This window comes from Megascapheus bottae, chromosome 14 (assembly GCF_031878675.1).
Source record: "Megascapheus bottae isolate mThoBot1 chromosome 14, mThoBot2.hap1, whole genome shotgun sequence".
Classification (NCBI taxonomy): domain Eukaryota; kingdom Metazoa; phylum Chordata; class Mammalia; order Rodentia; family Geomyidae; genus Megascapheus; species Megascapheus bottae.
The window spans coordinates 51,531,153-51,552,591 of NC_143522.1; the positions used below are offsets into that span (position 1 = coordinate 51,531,153).

Sequence of the window (21,439 nt, forward strand, 5' to 3'; positions counted from 1 at the left end):
TAAATAGATTAGTACTTCATTGTCTATGTACCAAGAATGAGCTGACCATGATTCCGTTTACCTATGATTGTTTCCAGGCCTAGAAATTAGGAGACACACCAAGTTCTCAGGACAGCAGGGCATCTGTCCCCTGTGCAGGAAGCATGTGGAAACCTGCCCCATAACGGCTAGCGCTGTTTCCTGTTGGTGACACATCACAGAGCACGTTATCTTTTAGTTCCTAGTAAGTACAGGGCACAGATTCCCATGTGAACTGGAGGCATCACATCATCTCAGCCAGGGGAAGAGCTGCCACCATGCTGGTCGCCAGGCTGCTGGGGGCAGCCCTGGCCTCTCTCTGTCTTGGTAAGGATGCCCACAAACCCTGGGCTAAAGCTCTTCTCACTCATGCAGGGGATGGAGAGAGGAGCTTTGTTCTCTGAGGCTCAACAGGACTGATTCTGAATCCTAAGTCCTTCATCTCTTCAACACCTTGATTGCAAAGAAAAGGTCAGGCTGACTCTGTCCTCTTCATTTCAGGAACCAGCATGGCCCAGAAGGTCACTCAAGCTCAGCCTGCAATTTCAGTGCTGGAGAAGGAGGCTGTGACCCTAGATTGTTGGTATGAGACTCGGGACGCTTCTTACTCCATCTTCTGGTACAAACAGGCCCCTAGCAGGGAACTGGTTTTGCTTATTGGTCAGAACTCTTATGATAAGCAAAATGCATCAGAGGGCCGGTATTTCCTGAACTTCCAGAAGTCATCCAAGTCCATCAACCTCACCATCACTGCAGCACAGCTGGAGGACTCTGCTGTGTATTTCTGTGCTCTCAGAGAGGCCACAGTGAGAGGGGATCCTGCAGGTGCCTGACACAAACCTCAGCCAGAGCAAGAGGCCCAAGGAGAGAAGCAGCCTAGGGGCACAGGTGGCCTTTGCAGGGAAACTCTAGAACCAATTCACTCACCATGTCAGCACACACCACCTATTATACATGTGTGTCTCTGCTGAACTTTGCCTAAAATTGAGATAAATGAAGTACATATGTGAAGTCACATGTTAAATGCTGTTAAAAAAATCCTGTTACTTTTAGTTCTATTGTTTTATTAAGTTGGAAAATGGATCAATTTTCCTCGGATTACATGACTATCCCTATTTGTGAATTGTGATAATTGCAGTGCATGTATTTATGCTCTGATTATTACACAGTCATCTGCTTTATCTGCTTTTAAAACAAGGACATTACACTAATTTTCTACATGTGTAGAATTCTTTCTCAAGTATGTAGAATAAGGTTTTTTTTTAATTTTGATTTTTTTTTCCAGAATCATGTGAATAACAGCACATGCAAGCAGAAGACATATGAAGTGTTCCTCAAACGACATGCTTTAGTACCAACTTGTGATTTTGGGAGCTATTTAGACAAAGGTCTCTGATTTGGATTCTGCCCCTGCAATAAGGTTTTTGCAGAATATGCAGCTGTGATTGTGTCTTTTCCACATTTAACTTCCTATTCTCTGTCCTGTGAAAGTAAGAAGGCCTGAGGACCAGAGTGAACGCTGCCACAGCAACCAAGTGCAGACATTCTCCAGAGGTTTCTTCCTGTTCCTCTGTATTCAGTCCTCAGCTGTTACAGGAGATGCTCACAAACCAGGGTGATTATTTTTTTTCTTTCCACAAAATTGCTATAACCTTTTGTGGTATCACCACTCAAAATTAGTTATTGCACTAGAAACAAAATCTCAGGTAGACCTAGAAAAATGGAACGTTGGACTCTTTAAAGAGATTTCCAACCTGTATTTACCACAAAATAGCATGTCTGCATATTCACATCTTTCAAAGTTAAGGCTTATTGTTATTATTCACAATGGGAATTGACTTAGATATTAGTCATGAGATGACAAAGAATCTAACACACACCCAACAAATCTGTGTTAACAAAGCAGGACAGTAGGCCTGTTTCTCCCTATAATTTGATATGTCCAGTTGTGCATGCCAGTACACAAGTATTGTAATCTGTTGATTAATTCCAAGGCACTGTGACTCCATATTTGCCTTTGCAAGTGTCATGCCTGGTGGGCTATGATGTATCTGATGTGCAATGTCAGCAGACTGCTAAGTGAGTTTTAACTGATGTGACCTTAAATAAGTAGTTTACTTTTCTCAACTTTTGTGTTCTTTTCTGTAAGTGCTGAGATTTTAATCAGGCAGTTCTTACTCATTAGCCTCATATGAGCAATTTGTGTCTTTTCTTCTTCCTATCTGGGCTTTTTTACCTGAGAACTTTCTACCAGTTCTTTTTACACAATATCTTCAATCTGTGTTGCTATACTTCTATATTTCTAGAGACATGGCTTGCTACCCAAGCCAGGATCCTAGTGAGGATAATTTTATAAGGTACCCACTCTCCCAAGTCTGTAATTCTTTTTTGATAAAGTGATATTGCCTAAATTATTACTGTGAATGTTTATATAGTTCTTTGATACTAGATATGGTGTTTCCAAAATTCAAATCAAGTCTAAATGATTAAAAAATCAGGGTACAGAATTGTACTCATTCCCTGATTTAACTGTAACACCTTTGTATGTACCTTTACAACAATTCTGAAAGTGTTGTGGAATAATTTATTCTCCTATATATCAAACAAGATGAATTAGATGAACGTACTTGGAACTACCAAATTATAACTGGGCCACTTGATAGCTGATTGAGAAAAAGTAAGTCAGACATAAAACAAATCTCATGTACCACAAGGACACAGTACCAAGCGGGGAAGAGTTGATAGTTTGAGACAGTTATTTGATATTGCTAAATCAACTCAAAAGACACATGAAAAGGTGACTTCTTATATTGACTAATCCAAATGGGAAACTTGAAAAATAAAATGTGAAGCAAAGAACAAAATTTCTAGATTTTTAAACAATCTTGGAGTAAACCAGCCTTTGGTAGCCTAATTGAAAATTCAGAAAGCATAATAAAGGTGAACACATTTGAATAAGCAGGCAGGAAGAGGACATAACGGTAAGCATTGTTATATAAAAATTCTATTAAAGAGTGAAAAGCCAATTGCCAAAAACATTGTGAAACTTGAAGAAGAAGGACTTCATCATGTATGAGGTTTCATAAGCCAATTATACTAACTTTCTCAACAAAATTCAACTATTAACATAAGCACAAATACAAATTGTGTGTTTGCTATGTTCTAGGCTGTGTTACGTCAACTTATATATAACATGAAAGCACACCACAGACCTTATGTCTGTTCTTGCCTCCCACATGAACATGTAAACAGAAAGAATACACTCTTTCATTACAGACATGCTAATCTATTTTAAAGTGAACAGTTAAAATCCTAGTTTCAAATATTATTCAGAAATTAAATTTATGGTAATCCAAATACACATATTTATGTATGTGATACAGTAAGAAAACAATAAAACGTTTGTAATGCAATATATTTACCAAGGACTGGGGAAAGGACACTGTCAGATTTATTTCATAGGAAATGCCCACATCTTTTATAGTTTTATATTTCTGACATGAAATTATGTCAAATCTAAATTTATAAAACAGATGACCAACAATAGGCCTTTTAACCTGAAATGCTGTGACTATTCTGTTTGGAAAAGCAGCAAGCCACAGAATGGAATGTACACATTGAAATTTCAGTGGTGTTTATTAGTGTGTGTCTCTGTGTGTGTGTGAATGTGTGTTTAATGAGAACACGTGTTTCTAGGGTAAGAACTCTGGTTAAGGAAGTAAATGTGTATTTATGTAGTGTAAGATACAATGACATGCATGACAACTGCACTTTCACAACTCTTGTGTTCCCTTCTCCTAAGATCTATTCAAACTGTGTCTCTGAGTTTGGATCATCCTGGTACACTTGCTGTCACCATGGAAGGAAAAGAAGAAAGGTTATTTAATCTATTTCCTAGCTAATGTTCCCAAGCCTCTAGACATTACAAAACTTCCTGTTTCTAAACCCATTTCCATCTCCCAGCCCAAGATTTCCAAGTTTCCTTCTTTCATGGTTTCGCCTGTTAAATTCTTGTATATTTCAGAAGGGAAACCACATTCATGAGATCTACCATTAGCCTTGAACTCTTATCCAGCCTGTGGTGGCAGCTTTAAAGCTCACTCAAATGCTGATGGGAGCAGGAAAAGTATAAAGAGGACAAGATTTTTCTCATTGCTATTTCACACCTTTATGCTCTGTGCCTACCAAGACTGAAAATCCCCTCCCATCCTGCTTCTCAGCAGTGAAATGAAGGCAGCTCTGGCAGGTGCACGTGTGTCCACTAGGGGGCAGTAGCTCCATTCTCCTCCTTCCTTGTGCCTTGGATTTCAAAAGCAGGAAACTTACCAGAGGAGGGGCATTTGACTGGCTGAGCTGTCTGCTCAGCTGTCTATTCCTAGGTCTTACAAGACCTAAGTGGAAGTCACAAGTGTGAGAAGAGAAGGTTTGCCTCAAGACTGGGAGATCAGATGGAGAGTGTGCTGCAGTGCACATTGCTGCTCTTGTGGCTTCAGCTTGGCTGTAAGTGGGAGGTCTGGAGATGAGAGCTTCAGCGAGGGTTCATCCAAGCTGAGGAGTGGAGGGAGGTGTTCAGTCCCGGCTCATCCCAGATCTCCTCTGGAAGATGTTCAAAGCTCTGAACCAAAGACGTTCTGTCATTTCTGATTTTGTTCTCCTGAACAGGGCTGCAGGGGAAAGATGAGGTGCAGCAGAGTCCTGACACCCTGAGCCTCCAGGAGGGAGGCAGTGGCAGCCTCAACTGCACCACCAGCAATTTTCAAAGACTCCTGTGGTACAGGCAAGACCCTGGGAAAGGCCCTGAACTCCTCTTCATCCTGTATTCAGTTGGAGATGAAAAGCAGAAAGACAGACTGAGAGCCACATTATCAAAACAAGGAAGCTCTCTGCACATCACCACTGCTAACCCTGAAGACTCAGCCACTTACCTCTGTGCTCTAGATACACAGTGTTCCCCAGAAACCAGATGCCTACACCAAAACCCTGCACAGATAGAGTTGTCTCTGCTGCTGTCTTCATGAAAGGGTTATTTATTTACCATCCACAAAAGTTACAACTCCTTCCATGCAGATCTTAGGTTGTGCTATGTCCATGTTCATGCTCACTCTGCTGTTTACTGTGGACCAGACCTTGCCTCTCATGATTTCCAGGGATAATTGGGGTGTAGAGAGTCAGGGTGTTCACTTGTAAAGGAATGTGCAGGTGCACACACTTCCCTAGAAAAATGGTTTGTTACACTATGGTGCCTACATGATGATAATTAAAATTTTTCTATTTTAATACTGTCCTCTAGAGACCAACATGGCCACTGTCCCTCAATCAAAATTAACTAATGGAAAGAATCACCTATAACCCTACCTTTTACTTCCTCGAGTCCACTTGTCTGGCTTCACTTGAATCTGGCCTGTCTTAGTATCCTTCCAAAGGAAGGATGCTCAAAAATTATTTAATGAACATCCTTTAATAGTACTTTTAAAAATAGGTACAAACACAAGATACTAGAAAATATGAGTGTTTTCAAGTGAGGTAGTGTGAGTATGTGTACAGAGGGGAGGCCAGGGTCACAATTGCTCCCTGATTCCTATGAATGGCGAAGAGATGACAACCCAGCTTAGGCTGACACTGCAGCTGCTGCTTGAGTTCAGCAGGATAGACTGCTGTCTTGCAGATATGTCATTCTTGATCTAGAGCACAAATAGAATTACCTCTCATCCTTTTCTTTTTCTGACAGTTTGAGTTTCCCTTGCTAGGCACTAGACTTATTACTTTCACTCCAAAAACCAAAATCGAACAGAAGTATTTGCACAATTGCATCCTTTACAATTCCTTCTACTTAATCACATCCAATGTTTTTCTATGGAAAGCAAAAGGGAAAGCAGGACAAAGACATTATCTTCATGACATTTACAGAGAACCAAGATGTTCAGTATTATGAACTACTGGTCAGTATAGCCATGAGCTCAAATAATTGGTAGTTATCCTGAGCAAGTACAACTGGATTCTTCCTACAAGGGACCCCAGATGCAACAAACAGAATCCAGTGTCAATACTCTTCTGATAAGGAGGCTACCAGAACAACACCAACCATGGTGGTGTATAGCTGTGGTCAGTGGAGATGAAGAAGCAGCATACCTTCCATTACACAACATGGTAGTATGTACACTTTACTCCTGCTGTTCAACTAAAACTTCTAGGCACAAGGTCAATCTACTACATGAGAATATGTGAAAAGGAAATTCCACAATTAGCTGGTGGTAGGATTACCTGGAATCCTATCTCCTCGGGAGGCTGAGAGCTGAGAATCATGATTCAAAGCCAGCCAGGAAAGGAAAGTCCATGATATTCATACCCAAATTAACTACCACAAAGACAGAAAAGGAGATGTGGCCCAATTTTGGTAGCATCCTTTGTCAGGGAAAAAAAAAATCTAAGGAACAGTTTTCAGGCCCTGAGATTTAGCCCCAGTACTGTACACACATGCACTCAAACAGTCACACAGTCACACAGTCTCACACACACACACACACACACACACACACACACGCAATCTCCAAAATGTAGAGAACAGAGGCCAGTAATATTGAGGATCTTAGGACCTGAGCAATAAAATCCGGCTAATAAGATTCCTGAATTTTTTTCTTGCCTTCCATAACCCAAAAGGACCCTGCAGAAGTCTGTAATCTGGAAAGGCCAATGAATTCCTACCCCTAAGTCCCTTAATTCTATTTATCTAGAGTCAAAACCCCATGAAAAGAACAACCCAACACGACAGAAAACATTAAGGCAGTGGACTACACTGTGAATTTCACCCTAAAAGTGAGGCTACAACTGTATTACAGTAATCAAGTGAACATTTGAGAGAAGAGAAAGGTAACCAATCTTTGTACAATAACTGATGTTATGTCTTAGGTGTTGCTAATCTTCCCATCAATGGCTGACTCTTTAAGTAGCAGCAATCATTCACACTGTGGGTTTCTTCGTCTGCTGTAAGGAGAGGGCTTGCACTCAAAGCACAGTACTTGCCTCTTACCTGTCAGGATTTCCTTAGAGGATTAATGCAACAGACACAAGCAAAATTGCTTCAGGGTAGAGAAATGCCTATGCAAAGGAAATTGTCTCAATTGATTGTACTCAAGTGTTTCCTCAACATGTTTGAACAGTCATGAGAAAGATTCTCCAAATGTGAAGATGAGGAAACTGACAGGATTCAGTTTGGGGAGAAAAGAGAGAGATGGGGAGAAAGAGAGAGAGAAATTGAAAAGAGCCTAAGTCCTTTGGGGCATTGTCAGCAGTATAGTAGGAGTCCTTGAAGAGGAGGGGACAAAGTCTGGTGAAGTGAAATAGAAGAAATACAGAAGCAGTAACCAAATTTCCTGCAACAAAAGAACATACACATTATGAACCTCAACATCTACAAACAGGGCAAATGATTCCAGATTGTGTACTATTGTAAACCGTTGAAGATGGGAAACAAGTGAAAATCTTTTTTATTGTATTTGGATGTGGGGTGATGTCTAGAGTGAGTGCAATTTCATTCATCAGCTAGTGGGTAGGCTCATGGATTGTTGAGCAGTGATACTCCTTCCCATGTTTTTCTCCTCCTTTCCCTCCTCCTTCAAGTGAAAATCTTGGAATCTGTGAGACTAGAAATCACATGCAAGTGGTCTTTCTCTCTTTCTTTCCTGCTTTCTGTCTTTCTATCTTTTCTTCTTTCTTTTCCTTCCATCCTCCCTTCCTTCCTTCCTTCCTTCCTTCCTTCCTTCCTTCCTTCCTTCCTTCCTTCCTTACTGACTTCTTTCCTTCTTTCCTTTCTTCCTTCCTTTCTTCCTTCCTTGTTACCTTCCTTCTTTATTGGTCAGTCCTGGGGCTTCTACAAAGAAGACGGTCCCTGATCACCTTTTACTCAAGTCTCGATCTCTACCACTTGAGCCACAGTACCACTTCTTCTAGCTTGTTTTGTGATTATTTGGAAACAATTGCCGCAGACTTTCATGCCAGGCTTGCTTTGAATCATGATCCTCAGGTCTCAACCTTCTGAGCAGCTAGGATTACAGGTGTGAGTCACCCGCTACAAGGGATTCTTAATATGATCTACCATCAGTCAGTCATCAGACATCATGGAAATGAAACACAGTACGATGAGTATCTAAAGTGATGTAAAGAAAAACAACAACAAAAAAACAAAACCATCACTGCAAACAAAATAAAAGTATTAAAAAAAACCACTCAGCCAGGCTGGGAGTTTGGCCTAGTGGTAGAGTTCTTGTCTAGCATGAACGAAGAACTGGGTTCAATTCCTCAGTACCACATACATAGATCAGGCAAAAAACAACTTACAGATTCCAGTGGATTAAACTGAATTGTACCATTTCGAGTAGCATGTACTTTGAAATAAATTGCCTTTCAATAGAACTGGCTCTTGAGTACTCTGTTGTTCATCAGACACGTCTATGAATTTCTAATTGTGGAGAATGTGGACGGCTTATCACCATGGAGAGACAGCCATGGTTTTCCTACGCCATCCATTACAAGGTATCACCGCTCCTTTGGCATCATCAGGTAGAAAGGACCTGCAGGACAATTTGATGGCCCATGACTTCAATCATTTTGCCAGCACTGATGTGGCTCTTGGGTTTGTTGAACAGTAGCTATATTAACTCATTCATATTATTTTGTGCGTTTCATACAAAGGCAGTGCATGTAGACCACATTCTGCATTTAAGACTTTATGCTTCATCTTCAAGCTTTTGTCAAGGCTATGACGGCTTTCCTCTTCTGCTCTTTCTGCTCCTTTGGTTTTTGCAGTTACTATTATAATTAAATTAAGTACTATTAGCTGGAGGAGAGAATGATCTTAATATTTTATACCTTCCCCATATATTTCCTTTGCATCATTTTGTAAGGAAAGAAGCATTCTGAGTTTCTGACCAAGTTTGGAAGGGAAACATGTTGGGGTCTGGTTGCTGTCTCTGGGGCCGGTTCACCATTCTGGCTCAGCGGCTATTAAAGAGCTTTGGCTAGGCATTGCTCGCATACCTCTCTTGAGGTATCTCTGTGTACATCACTTCATTGAAACCCCTAGCGCAGGTCCTCAGCCCGGACGCGGTCTGCACCAGTCCTGCCCAATATCTCAAAACTTCAAAATTTGCCCTGAGCCTTAGTGATAGCACCTTGGCCATTTTCTATTGGTTCTTTTGTGCTTCCCTCCCTCCTTTTCCCTCACAGTATATAATTAAGTGCCCAACCCAATAAAAGAGAGATCTGCTGTCCTTTTATGGCTGTCACAGCTCCTAGCTCAGTGTTGTTTTCCCCCTTCATTTGGGGGAGGGCTGGGTTATGGATACTTGCCATCTCGCTCTGCTCCATGGGACTTCAGGCTGGCCTTGTGTGTCCCTCTCTTACTGGTGTTGCTGGAGAGCAACAAGGCAGAGTGAGAAAGAGAGAGGCAGGGGAAGAGAAAGGAGGGAGGGAGGGAGAGAGATGGAGAGAGAGAGAGAGACATGGAGAGAGAGAGAGAAAGGGAGAGAGAGAGAGAGGCAGAGAGAGAGAGATTCATACCTTTCTAACATCAATCTCAACTCTCAGATTTTTATTTTTTTATTCAAGAAAGATGACAGGATCAGAAAATTTAGTCAATTGATGGATAAGTACCATCTTCATTGAAGTCTACAATTGGAGTCAGTTATTAATATTTAACCAGTATAAGTGTGTGTGTTGTAGGTAGTAAATGGAAGAAAGATTTCCAAGTGCTTCTAGTCCCCAGGTCATTTAGAAATGTTGTTCCAATCAAAAGAACATTGAGATTCCATATCAGCCCCTGAAGCTGACTCTCAATAAAGCCAAATGCAACCATTGCTGGTGAAGATGAGCAGAAGGAAGAGAACTCTAATGCTGTAGGCATGACAATGAACACAACTCCTATCCAAATGACCTGAGAAAACATATATCAAAATAACTGTGGGCCTTCCTGAATATATTTACATACATACCTCCACACAGATACACATACAGCTGTAACACTCCTGGTGTGTATCTAAAGGAATCACAGTCACCATAAGTAGAGACACAGGCACACTCATGGTAAATGTGACACTACTCACAGTGCATATGCTGTAGGATCAGCCTCGGTATTCAGCAATCAGTTAATAGATGAAGAAAATGTTGTATTGGATGACAAGGAAGTTTTTTTCTTATGGTAAGTCATTAATTGTAATATAATTTACAAACAGCTTGCTGTCTTTACTAGTTCAAACGATGGAGCAGCTTTCTTCTGACAAAGACAGCAAAAAGCTAAAAATGAAATCAGCTCGCAGAGATGGCCTTCTTCACCTCTTGTCTGAGGATGGAACTTGGTTTCCATGATTGCAGAACAGCAGCCTCAGAGATGATTTCAAACAGCTCCGTGGTGAGGACAGCTTGGTGAGTGCGGTTGAATGTCAGAGTCAGTTTATCTATCGTTTCAGAGGCGTTCCTGCTGGCGTTATCCACGGCTGTCATCCTGGCACTTTGTCACTGGTGGTGGACGCCTTTAGGGAGAGTAGATGACGATGGCCAGGCTGTACTCTTGATAATTTTGCAGCACATCTGAATCAATGTCAACATAGGCACTCATGCTCTCAGCACTTGCAATGGTATCAAGAGAAAAGATGGGTTTTTTTCTGTCTTGTAGGAAATACAGACCTGAATCGATTGGAGATGATAGAGCCTTCTTCAAACTCATATCCAGAGTTTAATAATTCAAGGAAGTTTTATTCAGGTAAAAGAAAAGTGTTACTACGTGGATGGAAGGATCATGTGTGGATCTAGAAATCATTATTTAAAGGAAACAATCTAGACTGAGAGAAGCGAGAGTTTCCTCTAACATGTGCAAACTAGAGGAACCAGAGGCACCACAAATTGAAGGGGAACTACAGGGGAAAAGGGAGGTACAGAAGAAGGAATGAGTACTGTTGTGTGACAATAATCAAAGTCCATTATAGCATGCGTGAGCATATCACCATAACAGCCATTATTTCTGCAAAATTAATAAACACTAAAAAAATAAAATAAATATTGCCCAGGCTGTGAACAACAACCATTTCTGCTAGGGACATGATAATTCATTCTGTGTTTAAAAGACTTCTACATTTCAGGAAAAGTAATAAAAATTTGACAAGAGGAATGACTTGAAGGTGCCTTAATTGACATAAAGACGATATCTACAATGGGAAATGCTGCCGCTAGTTTTCTTTTAACATTTCTTGTAAGAAGAGCTTGCCTAAACCTAGACACATAAGGCCATGTAGTATTACGCTAAATGAAAGGACCTCTAGGATATAGAAACAAAAGCCATATAATGAGTGATTGTTGTCCTTAATGTACTATGTTACCTCTCATCTCTTTTGCTGTCCCTTGGTTATCTCATATTGTTACAGTATCTCACTTTGTTATCTGATATACTATGGATATATTTGTATTTGTTTATTTGAAATTGGATAGGAAGGGGGGAACACAAAATGAAGGGTGCGGGTGGAGGGAAGGAAATGGGGACCAAGACATAAGAAAGGGTATCCATGTATGTGAATTAATGCACCTTCTATCTGGCGAATATAATGTAACCCTTCTATTAATTACAATAGCAATATATGAAAAAAAGAAGAGCTTGCCTTTAGAAGATTTGTTTGCTCAGTGGAGACCACAGGAGGGCAGAGTCTATCCAGGGCCAGGAAGAAACCTCTCAAGTGCTCTTCAGAGAGAGCAGGGGAGGAGTTGGTTGGTGTAGCAGGGGTGAGGAGAAGACTCTTCTGCTATTTGGCAGACAGTTCCTGTTACGTTTTCTAAAGCACAGTGCTGAGATTTGCTCTCTTGTACGAGTGGTGTCATTCTCCCTCAGTGAAGGATGCGATCCTTGAGTGTCTTCCTGGTGATTCCGTGGCTGCACATGAGTGGTGAGTTGGCATTCCTATGGGAACAAGAAGCTCAGTGATGGGCGTGGTCTGTGTGGTCTGTCTCAAGCCTGCGAGGGGAAACAGGAAGGTTCTCACTCTTTCACGAAGGGAGCATAGGGGAGGCATTTAAAAGGGAATTTACATTCTGTAGACAAAGCATCCACTACCCACCACTGTCTTTGGCCTGATCTTTGTCTTTCTGCACAGGGGTGAGCAGCCAACAGAAGAAGGTGGAGCAGCACCCAGAGTTCCTCAGTGTTCCAGAGGGAGCCACCGCCTCTCTCAACTGCACTTACAAGGACAGTGCTTTTCAGAACTTCTGGTGGTACAGACAGTATTCTGGGAAGGGCCCTGAAGTGTTGGTGTCTATATTCTCCAGTGGTGATAAGGAGGAAGGAAGATTCAGAGTGCATCTCAATACAGCCAGCCTTTATCTTTCCCTGCACATCAGAGACTCCCAGCTCAGTGACTCAGCCACCTACCTGTGTGCAGTGAGGGCACAGTGCTCCCCAAACACCTGCAGCCTGCACCAAAACCTAGGGGAAACCAGCAAAGACTGAAATGGAGCACAGACCCCAAAGCAGAGTAATTCTGTGGGGTCTGGATGACATGGGCATTGAGAGCAATAGCAGGGCAGGTGTGATTGATTGAATATTTTTCTCTGAGACGGTATTTTTTCACCAGTCCTGGAGCTTGAACTCTAAGCCTGAGCACTGTCCTTGCCCTTTCTCAAGACAAGTGCTCTACCACTTGAGCCACAGCAACACTTCAGGCTTTCCCTATGTATGTGGTACCAAGGACTCAAACCCTGGTGCATGCTAAGCAAGCACTCTACCCTTAAGCCAAACTCCTGGCCCCTCTAAGAGGTTTTTAAAATAATAATTTGTAAATTACTGATCTAGCTGAAATGCAATCCAGATTTTTCAAGCCTTCCAATTCAATTTTTTTATTAAGGAATATAAAAAAGGTCCATTTAATTTCTAAATTTTGAGGAATGTAAATATAGTATCCAAATAACTACTAATAAATAATGCTACAAAAAACATTGTTCTTGAAAGTGTTCTTCCTCTCTCCTATAAGGAATTATATTAATATTGATGAATATTAATCTTTATGTCTAAACCATTTTTATATCACAGCTATCATATGCAGAATAGCTCAGATGTTAAATTGAATGATACAAAATATCTAGCCTTCTAATCTTGGCTCTTACTTGTTGCAGAAATAATTTGAAGGAACAGAACATGAATACACATTACACAAATCCAGTCACTTATTCACAACAGGTTTTGAAGGGGTTTCCCCACTTTTATGACAAGCTTCACAATCTCACTTAGATTTTTCCCTCAAGTCTGGTACCTACCACTGGAGCCCACTTTCAATTTCAGATTTATTGCTAGTTATAAAGGCAATAGTCTCTTGGATTACTCATGCAAAGCTGGCTTTAAATTCTGATCTTCTGTTATCAACCCTCTGAATAGCCAGGATTGCTGGTGAGAAGGACCAGAGCCTCGTTTGAGTATAGTTCTTAATGATATAAGGAAAATCTAAAAAACATCGAGTTACTTCTTGTTGTTGTTGTTTAGAGTCCAGGGACTTGAACTCAGAGACTGAGACCTGCCCCTGAGCTTTATCTAGGCTAGCACTCTACCCCTTCAGCCGCAGTACCACTTCCTGCTTTTTCTTGGTATGTGTTACCAAGGAGTTGCACCCAGGGCTTTGTGTATGGTAGGCAAGCACTCTCCCACTAGGCCACACTCCCAGCCCAAAGTTATTGAGTTTAATCTTTTAAAAAGTCAATGGTTCCAGGGGCCAGGAGTTTGGCCTAGTGGTTAAAGTGCTTGCCTAGCATGCATGAAGACCCGGGTTTGATTCCTCAGTACCACATACATAGAAAAAAGCCGGAAGTGGTGCTGAGGCTCAAGTGGTAGAGCTCTAGCATTGAGAAAATCCAAGGAGAGTGCTCAGGCCCTGAGCTCAAGCCCAGGACTGGCAAGAAGTCAATGGTTCCAGTGATTTCCTCATAAAAATTTTACAATTAGCCTACGGTAAGATATCAGCCAAAATATTGGAGGTAGGGGAAAATTTTTGGCATTTCACTTTTAGTCACACTAATTCATGATATGATGTCACACCCATATTTTTAGTCTTTCAAACCACAATAACAAAGTTAATGACAAAAATCTTTGCTACAAAAATTCACAGTATCAGACTTCGATTTCTTTCAGGCTTTTTTGTGGGTCATCGGGGTTGAACTTGGCCTGAGCTCTTCAGCTCGACTTACCACCCTACCCTGGGTTTGGGCACTGTCACTGAGCTCTTCAGCTCAAGGCTACTGCCCTACCCTTGAGCCAATCCCCACTTCCCCATTTCTAGAGGTTAATTGGAGATAAAGGTTTCGGGTCCTTTTGTGCCCAGGCTGGCTTTGGACCTTGATCCTCAGATCTCAGCCCACTTAATAGCTAGGATTACAGGCATGAGCCACCATGCCCAGCTCAGACTTTATTTTCTTATTATGATATTCAGAACCAGGAAGTAATATCATTTACTCTGACTACTTTATGAAATTGTATATGCAGAATACCTATGTGCATCTGATCATAAAAAGTAAGGTTAGCAGAGATTTGCAATAGAGCAAAACCTAGATACAGAAGGCCATACAGTTTGACGCTAAATGAAAGGACCTTTAGATATAGAAACAAAAGCCATATAATGAGTGATTGTTGTCCTTAATGTACTATGTTATCTCTCATCTCTTTTGCTGTCCCTTGGTTATCTCATATTGTTACAGTATCTCACTTTGTTATCTGATATATTGGATATATTTGTATTTGGTTATTTGAAATTGGATAGGGAAGGGGGGAAAACAAGATGAGGGGTGGGGGTGGGGGGGAGGGAAATGGGGACCAAGACATGAGAAAGGGTATCAATGTATGTGAATTAATGCATCTTCTATCTGGTGAATATAATGTAACCCTTCTATTAATTACAATAGAAAAATAAGGTGTGGAACCAACCCAGATGTCCTTCAGTTGATGAGTGGATCAACACGATGTGGTATTTATACACAGTGGAATTCTATGCTGCTGTCAGAAAGAATGACATCGCCCCATTTGTAAGGAAATGGAAAGACTTAGAAAAATCATATTAAGTGAAGTAAGACAGATTCAAAGGGACATAGGCTCAATGGTTTCCCTCATTTGTCATAAGCAGTAGAAACCTTGGGCTCTCCTAGCAGAGATTTCAATAGAACATAACCTAGATACATAAGGCCATATAGGATGATGGTAAATGAAAGGCCTTCCAGGATATAGAAACAAAAGCCATATAAGGAGTGATTGTTGTCCTTAATGGACTGTATTATCTCTCAACTCTTTTGCTGTCCCTTGGTTATCTCCTATTCTCACAGTGTTTCACCTTGTTATCTGATATATTGGATTTATGCCTATTTGGTTACTTGAATTCGATAGGGAAGGGGGTAAAAAAGATGAGGGGCGGGTAGGAGGAGGGAAATGGGACCAAGACATGAGAAAGGCTATCAATTTATGTGAAGTAATGCACCCTCTATCTGGTTAATATAATGTAACACTTCTATTAATTACAATAAAAACATATGGACAAAAATGATATTCATCAAAATGAACTCCAGGCAACTGAAATAAATTGTTTCTTTTTTCTGTTGATTTCTTTTCCTTGTACATTTGTGTTCCTTCACTCATGTATTTGGGAAGGCAAGGGAGGAACTGAGATGGAAGAATAAAGGAACAAATGCAGCAGCGATAAGAAATACTATGTTGAAAATAAACTATACAATTTATGGATGGGGATCAGAGGGAAAACTAAGTGAGGGTGAAGGAAGAAGAGGTGATAGGGTCCAACAACAAACCTACTCATTATCTGACTTATGTACTCTAACCCCTCTGTAGATCCCCCGTAGAATAACAATGACTTTTTTATTGCATGTGTATAATTATACATTATATTTCCATATTATTTGTTGGTATATAGTTCTGAATTGTTTGTGATTTGACTGACATGATAAGAAAACCTGCACCTAATAGTATCAACAGGAGTGCAGACAGAAGTTGTGGCTTTCTTCCCGCATTTCATAATTCATTGAAAGATATGAGAGTAAGATTTGGGCTTCTCAGATAAAGGAGAAGTAAAATGGAGAGATGGAAGTCAAAACGTCATGTTCTTTTCTCAGAAAAAAAACAGCCTCAAAAAACAAAGTTTCATATTCATGATGGTCAAGTTATAGGCTTACAATATTCTCTTAATTTCATTTACTTGTGATTAGAACGCCATAAAGTAGTGAATGATATTCTTTTGTTTAAATAAATTTGTCCAGTTCCCTGACACTACTGGGAATACTAAGAGAAACCCAGTTCTTCTCTACTTAATCGAATTACAGCTCATGTCTCTTCACCCATTCCTAGAAACTCTGATTTATAAACATAATTTTAGCATTAGGCAAAAAGGAAATATTCATATTTTTGCAAAAATATTAATATTTTCAATAAAGAAAATCACATGTATTTTGGTAAAGATAGCAATTATTATATGGAACATAATAGTATTTCCCAAAGCTATTCGGACTCCGGCATTGTTCCCTTGTTGACCTCTTGCTTGACTTAAACTGCATGTGTTCTTACTGTAATCTGGAATCAAAGTTCATAAAGGCATCAGCTCTGCATTTCCCCTTTGCAGAGCCCTTTCTCCCAGCAGAGTATTGCGGCCACCACCAGAGAGCAGTGCCGCCACCTCCTCAGAAGCTCCTGGGTTTCAAGCATTAGTAGGGGAGTGTGTGTGCACAGGAGAGGGTGGATGAGGGCCAGCTCACGTTGAATAAGAATATAAAACCCAATGAAGGAGCTTGACTCTGCCTGGTGGCAAAGAAAAACAAGAAAACTAGTACTTTGTGTGGTGGAAGAACTAGACACCTTCTCAGGAGCAAGAGGAACCACACTTGTGCTTGAGGAGCCTGGTTCCGTTTTGGGGTCCACAGCTGCATCTCCTGTGATCCTGAAAAGAAAGACGGATGAAAAAATTCCTGAGAGTGTTCTTGGTGACAAAGTGGCTTCCTCTGGCCAGTGAGCTGTGGCGTCTAGTTATGGGAACAGGGACATTAAAATTCAGAGGCCTCAGTGTTTAGGGTTTAGTCTTGAAGAATGTGGAATGTAGTGTGAAAACACCCTGAGTGACCCATTGATGTCTGGTCTGTGTTTCTTTCTAGGAGTGAACAGCCAGCAAGGAGAAGAGAAAGCTCAGACTCTGACCATCCAAGAAGGTGAAAATGCCACCATGACCTGCAGTTACGAATCTACCATAACCACCCTGCAGTGGTATAGACAGGATCCCGGCAGAGGCCCCACCATGCTCACTCTAATAAGGTCAAATGAGAGAAAGGCAGTGGCTGCCTGAGAATCACCCTGGACACCTCAGCCAGAAGCAGTTCCTGTCCATCTTGACTTCACAGCCTGCAGACACAGCTGTCTACTTCTCTGCCACAGATGCACTTTAGCCCTTTCAGGTCTCACAGCTCAGCATCAGAGGTCTTCACAATCAGGAAAGGAGGATCTTCTCCCACTGACCAAAGTACCTGATACTTGGCCAAGGGCTAGGGTTTGGAGGGGAAAATGAAATGCCAGGCTCAGATCTGCCCCTCCCGCTCTCTGAACCCAACTTCATCTTCAGTGCAGTGACTGCTGTGGCCCCACTTGTTAAGAAGGACAAGGATTCCTAAGGACCAAATATACTCTGCTCTATGCTCACATATATTAGGTAAAGAAAGCCCTGGGCACGTGTGAGCATGAGGAAGGATTGCTCAGGACCAGAAGATACCGTCTGGAAACTGGGCATTGTCCAGGCCAACCCAGGTCTGTGAGAAGCTGAGGTCATTCACATTTTCTTGCAGTTCTGGGGTCAGTGGACACATCAGGCCTCAGAGCAAGACAGATCTCAGGACACACCCAGCCAGGTCTGTCACTTCACAATGAGGAATGGAGCCAGGGTAATGGAGCCTCAGGTCTGACTCTGAACCTCAATGTATGTCTTCAAAGCCTGAAACCTTTTATTAGAAAAAGAGAAAACTATAGGAAATTCATCATTTTCTCCTCTATGTATAAATGTTATGTTTTTAATTACTGAGTCTTACTAAAAATCATATTCCATTGAAATACCTTTGTAAAACTACTGGAATAGTCCCGGTGGAGTTGCAAAAAAAAAAACTACTGGAATATACTAAAGACAAAAAATTATTTTAAAATTAATAAACTTTTAGAAACAGTGGCCCACAATTGAGATTGTGCTGGTATTTCATCCATGTGCTCCCCTCATTTTCTTTGGCTATACACCCAGAAATGGGATGGCTCAATCAAATATATGACCATTTCATTGGCTGGGTTTTAAGACTTCCATACTATCTTCCCTAAATGGTCTAGTGATTTTTATTCCCATCATTAGAATCACAGGCTTATGATTTTCATGATCACCATTTCTATTTTTATTTTTATTTTAGCAAGAGCCGGAACTTGAACTCAGGGCCTGGCCACTGTACTTGCACATTTTTAGGTTAAGGCTAGTGCTCTGCCACCTGAGCCACAGCACCACTTCCAACTTTGTCTGTGAATGTGGTACTGAGGAATCGACCTTGGTCTTTGTGCACATGGAATTCTAATCTGCAATGTCAAGGACATGGTCAGATGCACACAGATGTGTGCTGGGAGCAGAGGCCACCAAGCACAAAATATTAATAAGAACCGACCTCAGTTTACAAACCAGACATGAGAGTAATCACCAAATTAAAGCAAACAAGGTTCATCATAGTCTAAGTCTGGCCTTGGAAAAGCACTGGACACCGAGTATAAAACAACCTAAAATAAAATAAGTTGGAGCAGTAATTCAGGTGGTAGAGTACATTCCTAACAGGTGCAGATCTCTGAATTCAAATGCTAGTGCCATTAATCCCAAAACACTTGCCTAATACAATTTCATCTCCTCATACAGTTGTAAGTAAATAGTAAGTCCTTCATTGCCAATGTACCAAGAATGAGCTGACCATGATTCCGTTTACCTACGATTGTTTCCAGGCCTGGAAATTAGGAGACACACCAAGTTCTCAGGACAGCAGGGCATCTGTCCTCTGTGCAGGAAGCATGTGGAAACCTGCCCCATAACAGCTAGCGCTGTTTCCTGTTGGTGACACATCACAGAGCACATTATCTTTTAGTTCCTAGTGAGCACAGGGTACAGATTCCCATGTGAACTGGAGGCATCACATCATCTCAGCCAGGGGAAGAGCTGCCACCATGCTGGTCGCCAGGCTGCTGGGGGCAGCCCTGGCCTCTCTCTGTCTTGGTAAGGATGTCCACAAACCCTGGGATAAAGCTCTTCTCACTCATGCAGGGGATGGGGAGAGGAGCTTTGTTCTCTGAGGCTCAACAGGACTGATTCTGAATCCTAAGTCCTTCATCTCTTCAACACCTTGATTGCAAAGAAAAGGTCAGGCTGACTCTGTCCTCTTCATTTCAGGAACCAGCATGGCCCAGAAGGTCACTCAAGCTCAGCCTGCAGTTTCGGTGCTGGAGAAGGAGACTGTGACCCTAGACTGTTGGTATGAGATTGGGGATTCATATTACTCCATCTTCTGGTACAAACAGGCCCCTAGCAGGGAACTGGTTTTGCTTATTGGTCAGAACTCTTATGATAAGCAAAATGCATCAGAGGGCCGGTATTTCCTGAACTTCCAGAAGTCATCCAAGTCCATCAACCTCATCATCACTGCAGCACAGCTGGAGGACTCTGCTGTGTATTTCTGCACTCTCGGAGGCCACAGTGAGAGGGGATCCTGCAGGTGCCTGACACAAACCTCAGCCAGAGCAAGAGGCCCAAGGAGAGAAGCAGCCTAGGGGCACAGGTGGCCTTTGCAGGGAAACTCTAGAACCAATTCACTCACCATGTCAGCACACACCACCTATTATACATGTGCGTCTCTGCTGAACTTTGCATGAATTTGAGATAAAATGAAGTACATATGTGAAGTCACATGTTAAATGTTCTTGAAAAAAGCCTGTTATTTTTAGTTCTATTGTTTTATTAAGTTGGAAAATGGATCAATTTTCCTCGGATTACATGACTATCCCTATTTGTGAATTGTGATAATTGCAGTGCATGTATTTATGCTCTGATTATTACACAGTCATCTGCTTTATCTGCTTTTACAAAAGGATATTACATTAATTTTCTACATGTGTAGAATTCTTTCTCAATTATGTAGAATAAGTTTTTTTTTAAATTTTGACCTCTTTCCAGAATCATGTGAACAACATCACATACAAGCCGAAGACATATGAAGTGTTCCTCAAATGACATGCTTTAGTTCCAACTTGTGATTTTTGGAGCTATTTAGATAAATGGCTCTGATTTGGATTCTGTCTCTGCAGGAAAGTGTTTGCAGACTATCCAGCTGAGATTATGTCTTTTTCAACTTTAACCTCCCATGCTCTGTCCTGTGAAAGTAAGACGGCCTGAGGACCACAGTAAAGGGTGCCACAGAAATCAAGTGCAGACATTCTCCAGAGGTTTCTTCCTGTTCCTCTGTATTCAGTCCTCAGCGGTTACAGTAGATGCTCACAAACCAGGGTGATTATTTTTTTCTTTCCAAAAACTTGCTATAACTTCTTGTGGTATCACCACTCGAAATTAGTCATTGCACTAAAAATAAAATCTCAAGTTGACCTGGAAAAATAGAACATTGGACTCTTTTTTTTTTTGCCAGTCCTGGGCTTGAGCTCAGGGCCTGAGCACTGTCCTTGGACTTTCTCAAGGCTAGAGCTTTACCACTTGAGCCTCAGCACCAGTTCCGGCTTTTTTCTATGTATGTGGTACCGAGGAATCGAACCCGGGTCTTCATGCATGCTAGGCAAGCACTTTAACCACTACGCCAAACTCCCAGCCCCAACATTGGACTCTTTAAAGAGAGGTCCAACCTGTATTTTAACATGGAATAGCATGTCTGTATATTCACATCTTTCAAAGTCAAGGCTTACTGTTATTATTCACAATGAGATGAAAAAGAATCTAACACACACCCAACCAATCTGAGTTAAAAAGCAGGACAGTAGACCTGTTTCTCCCCATAATTTGATACATCCAGTTGTGCACTCCAGTACAGAAGCACTCCACGACTTAGGTTTGGGAAACCTAAGTGTAATCTGTTGATTAATTCCAAGGCATTGTGACTCCATATTTGCCTTTGCAAGTGTCATGTCAGGTGGGCTATGATGTCTCTGATGTGGAATATCAGCAGACTGCTAAGTGAGTTTTAACTGATGTGACCTTAAATAAGTGGTTTACTTTTCTCAACTTTTGTGTTCTTTTCTGTAAGTGCTGAGATTTTAATCAGGCAGTTCTTACTCATTAGCTTCATATGAGCAATTTGTGTCTTTTCTTCTTCCTAATGCTTATTATCTGGGCCTTTTTTACCTGAGAAATTT

General features: G+C 41.3%; 1 pseudogene and 2 gene segments (V, D, J or C); all 3 read left to right on the plus strand.

The window, feature by feature from the left end:
* The first annotated feature begins 527 nt into the window (after window positions 1–527).
* LOC150055256 (T cell receptor alpha variable 19 pseudogene) lies at window positions 528–851 on the plus strand (annotated as a pseudogene).
* A 10,976-nt stretch (window positions 852–11,827) lies between these two features.
* On the plus strand, window positions 11,828–12,514 carry LOC150055257 (T cell receptor alpha variable 12-2-like). The segment is given in 2 exon segments: window positions 11,828–11,942; window positions 12,150–12,514. Coding segments are annotated over 2 exon segments (402 nt in total).
* Window positions 12,515–19,226: 6,712 nt separating this feature from the next.
* LOC150055258 (T cell receptor alpha variable 19-like) lies at window positions 19,227–21,264 on the plus strand. The segment is given in 4 exon segments: window positions 19,227–19,301; window positions 19,476–19,797; window positions 20,387–20,460; window positions 21,176–21,264. Coding segments are annotated over 4 exon segments (534 nt in total).
* Window positions 21,265–21,439: the final 175 nt, after the last annotated feature.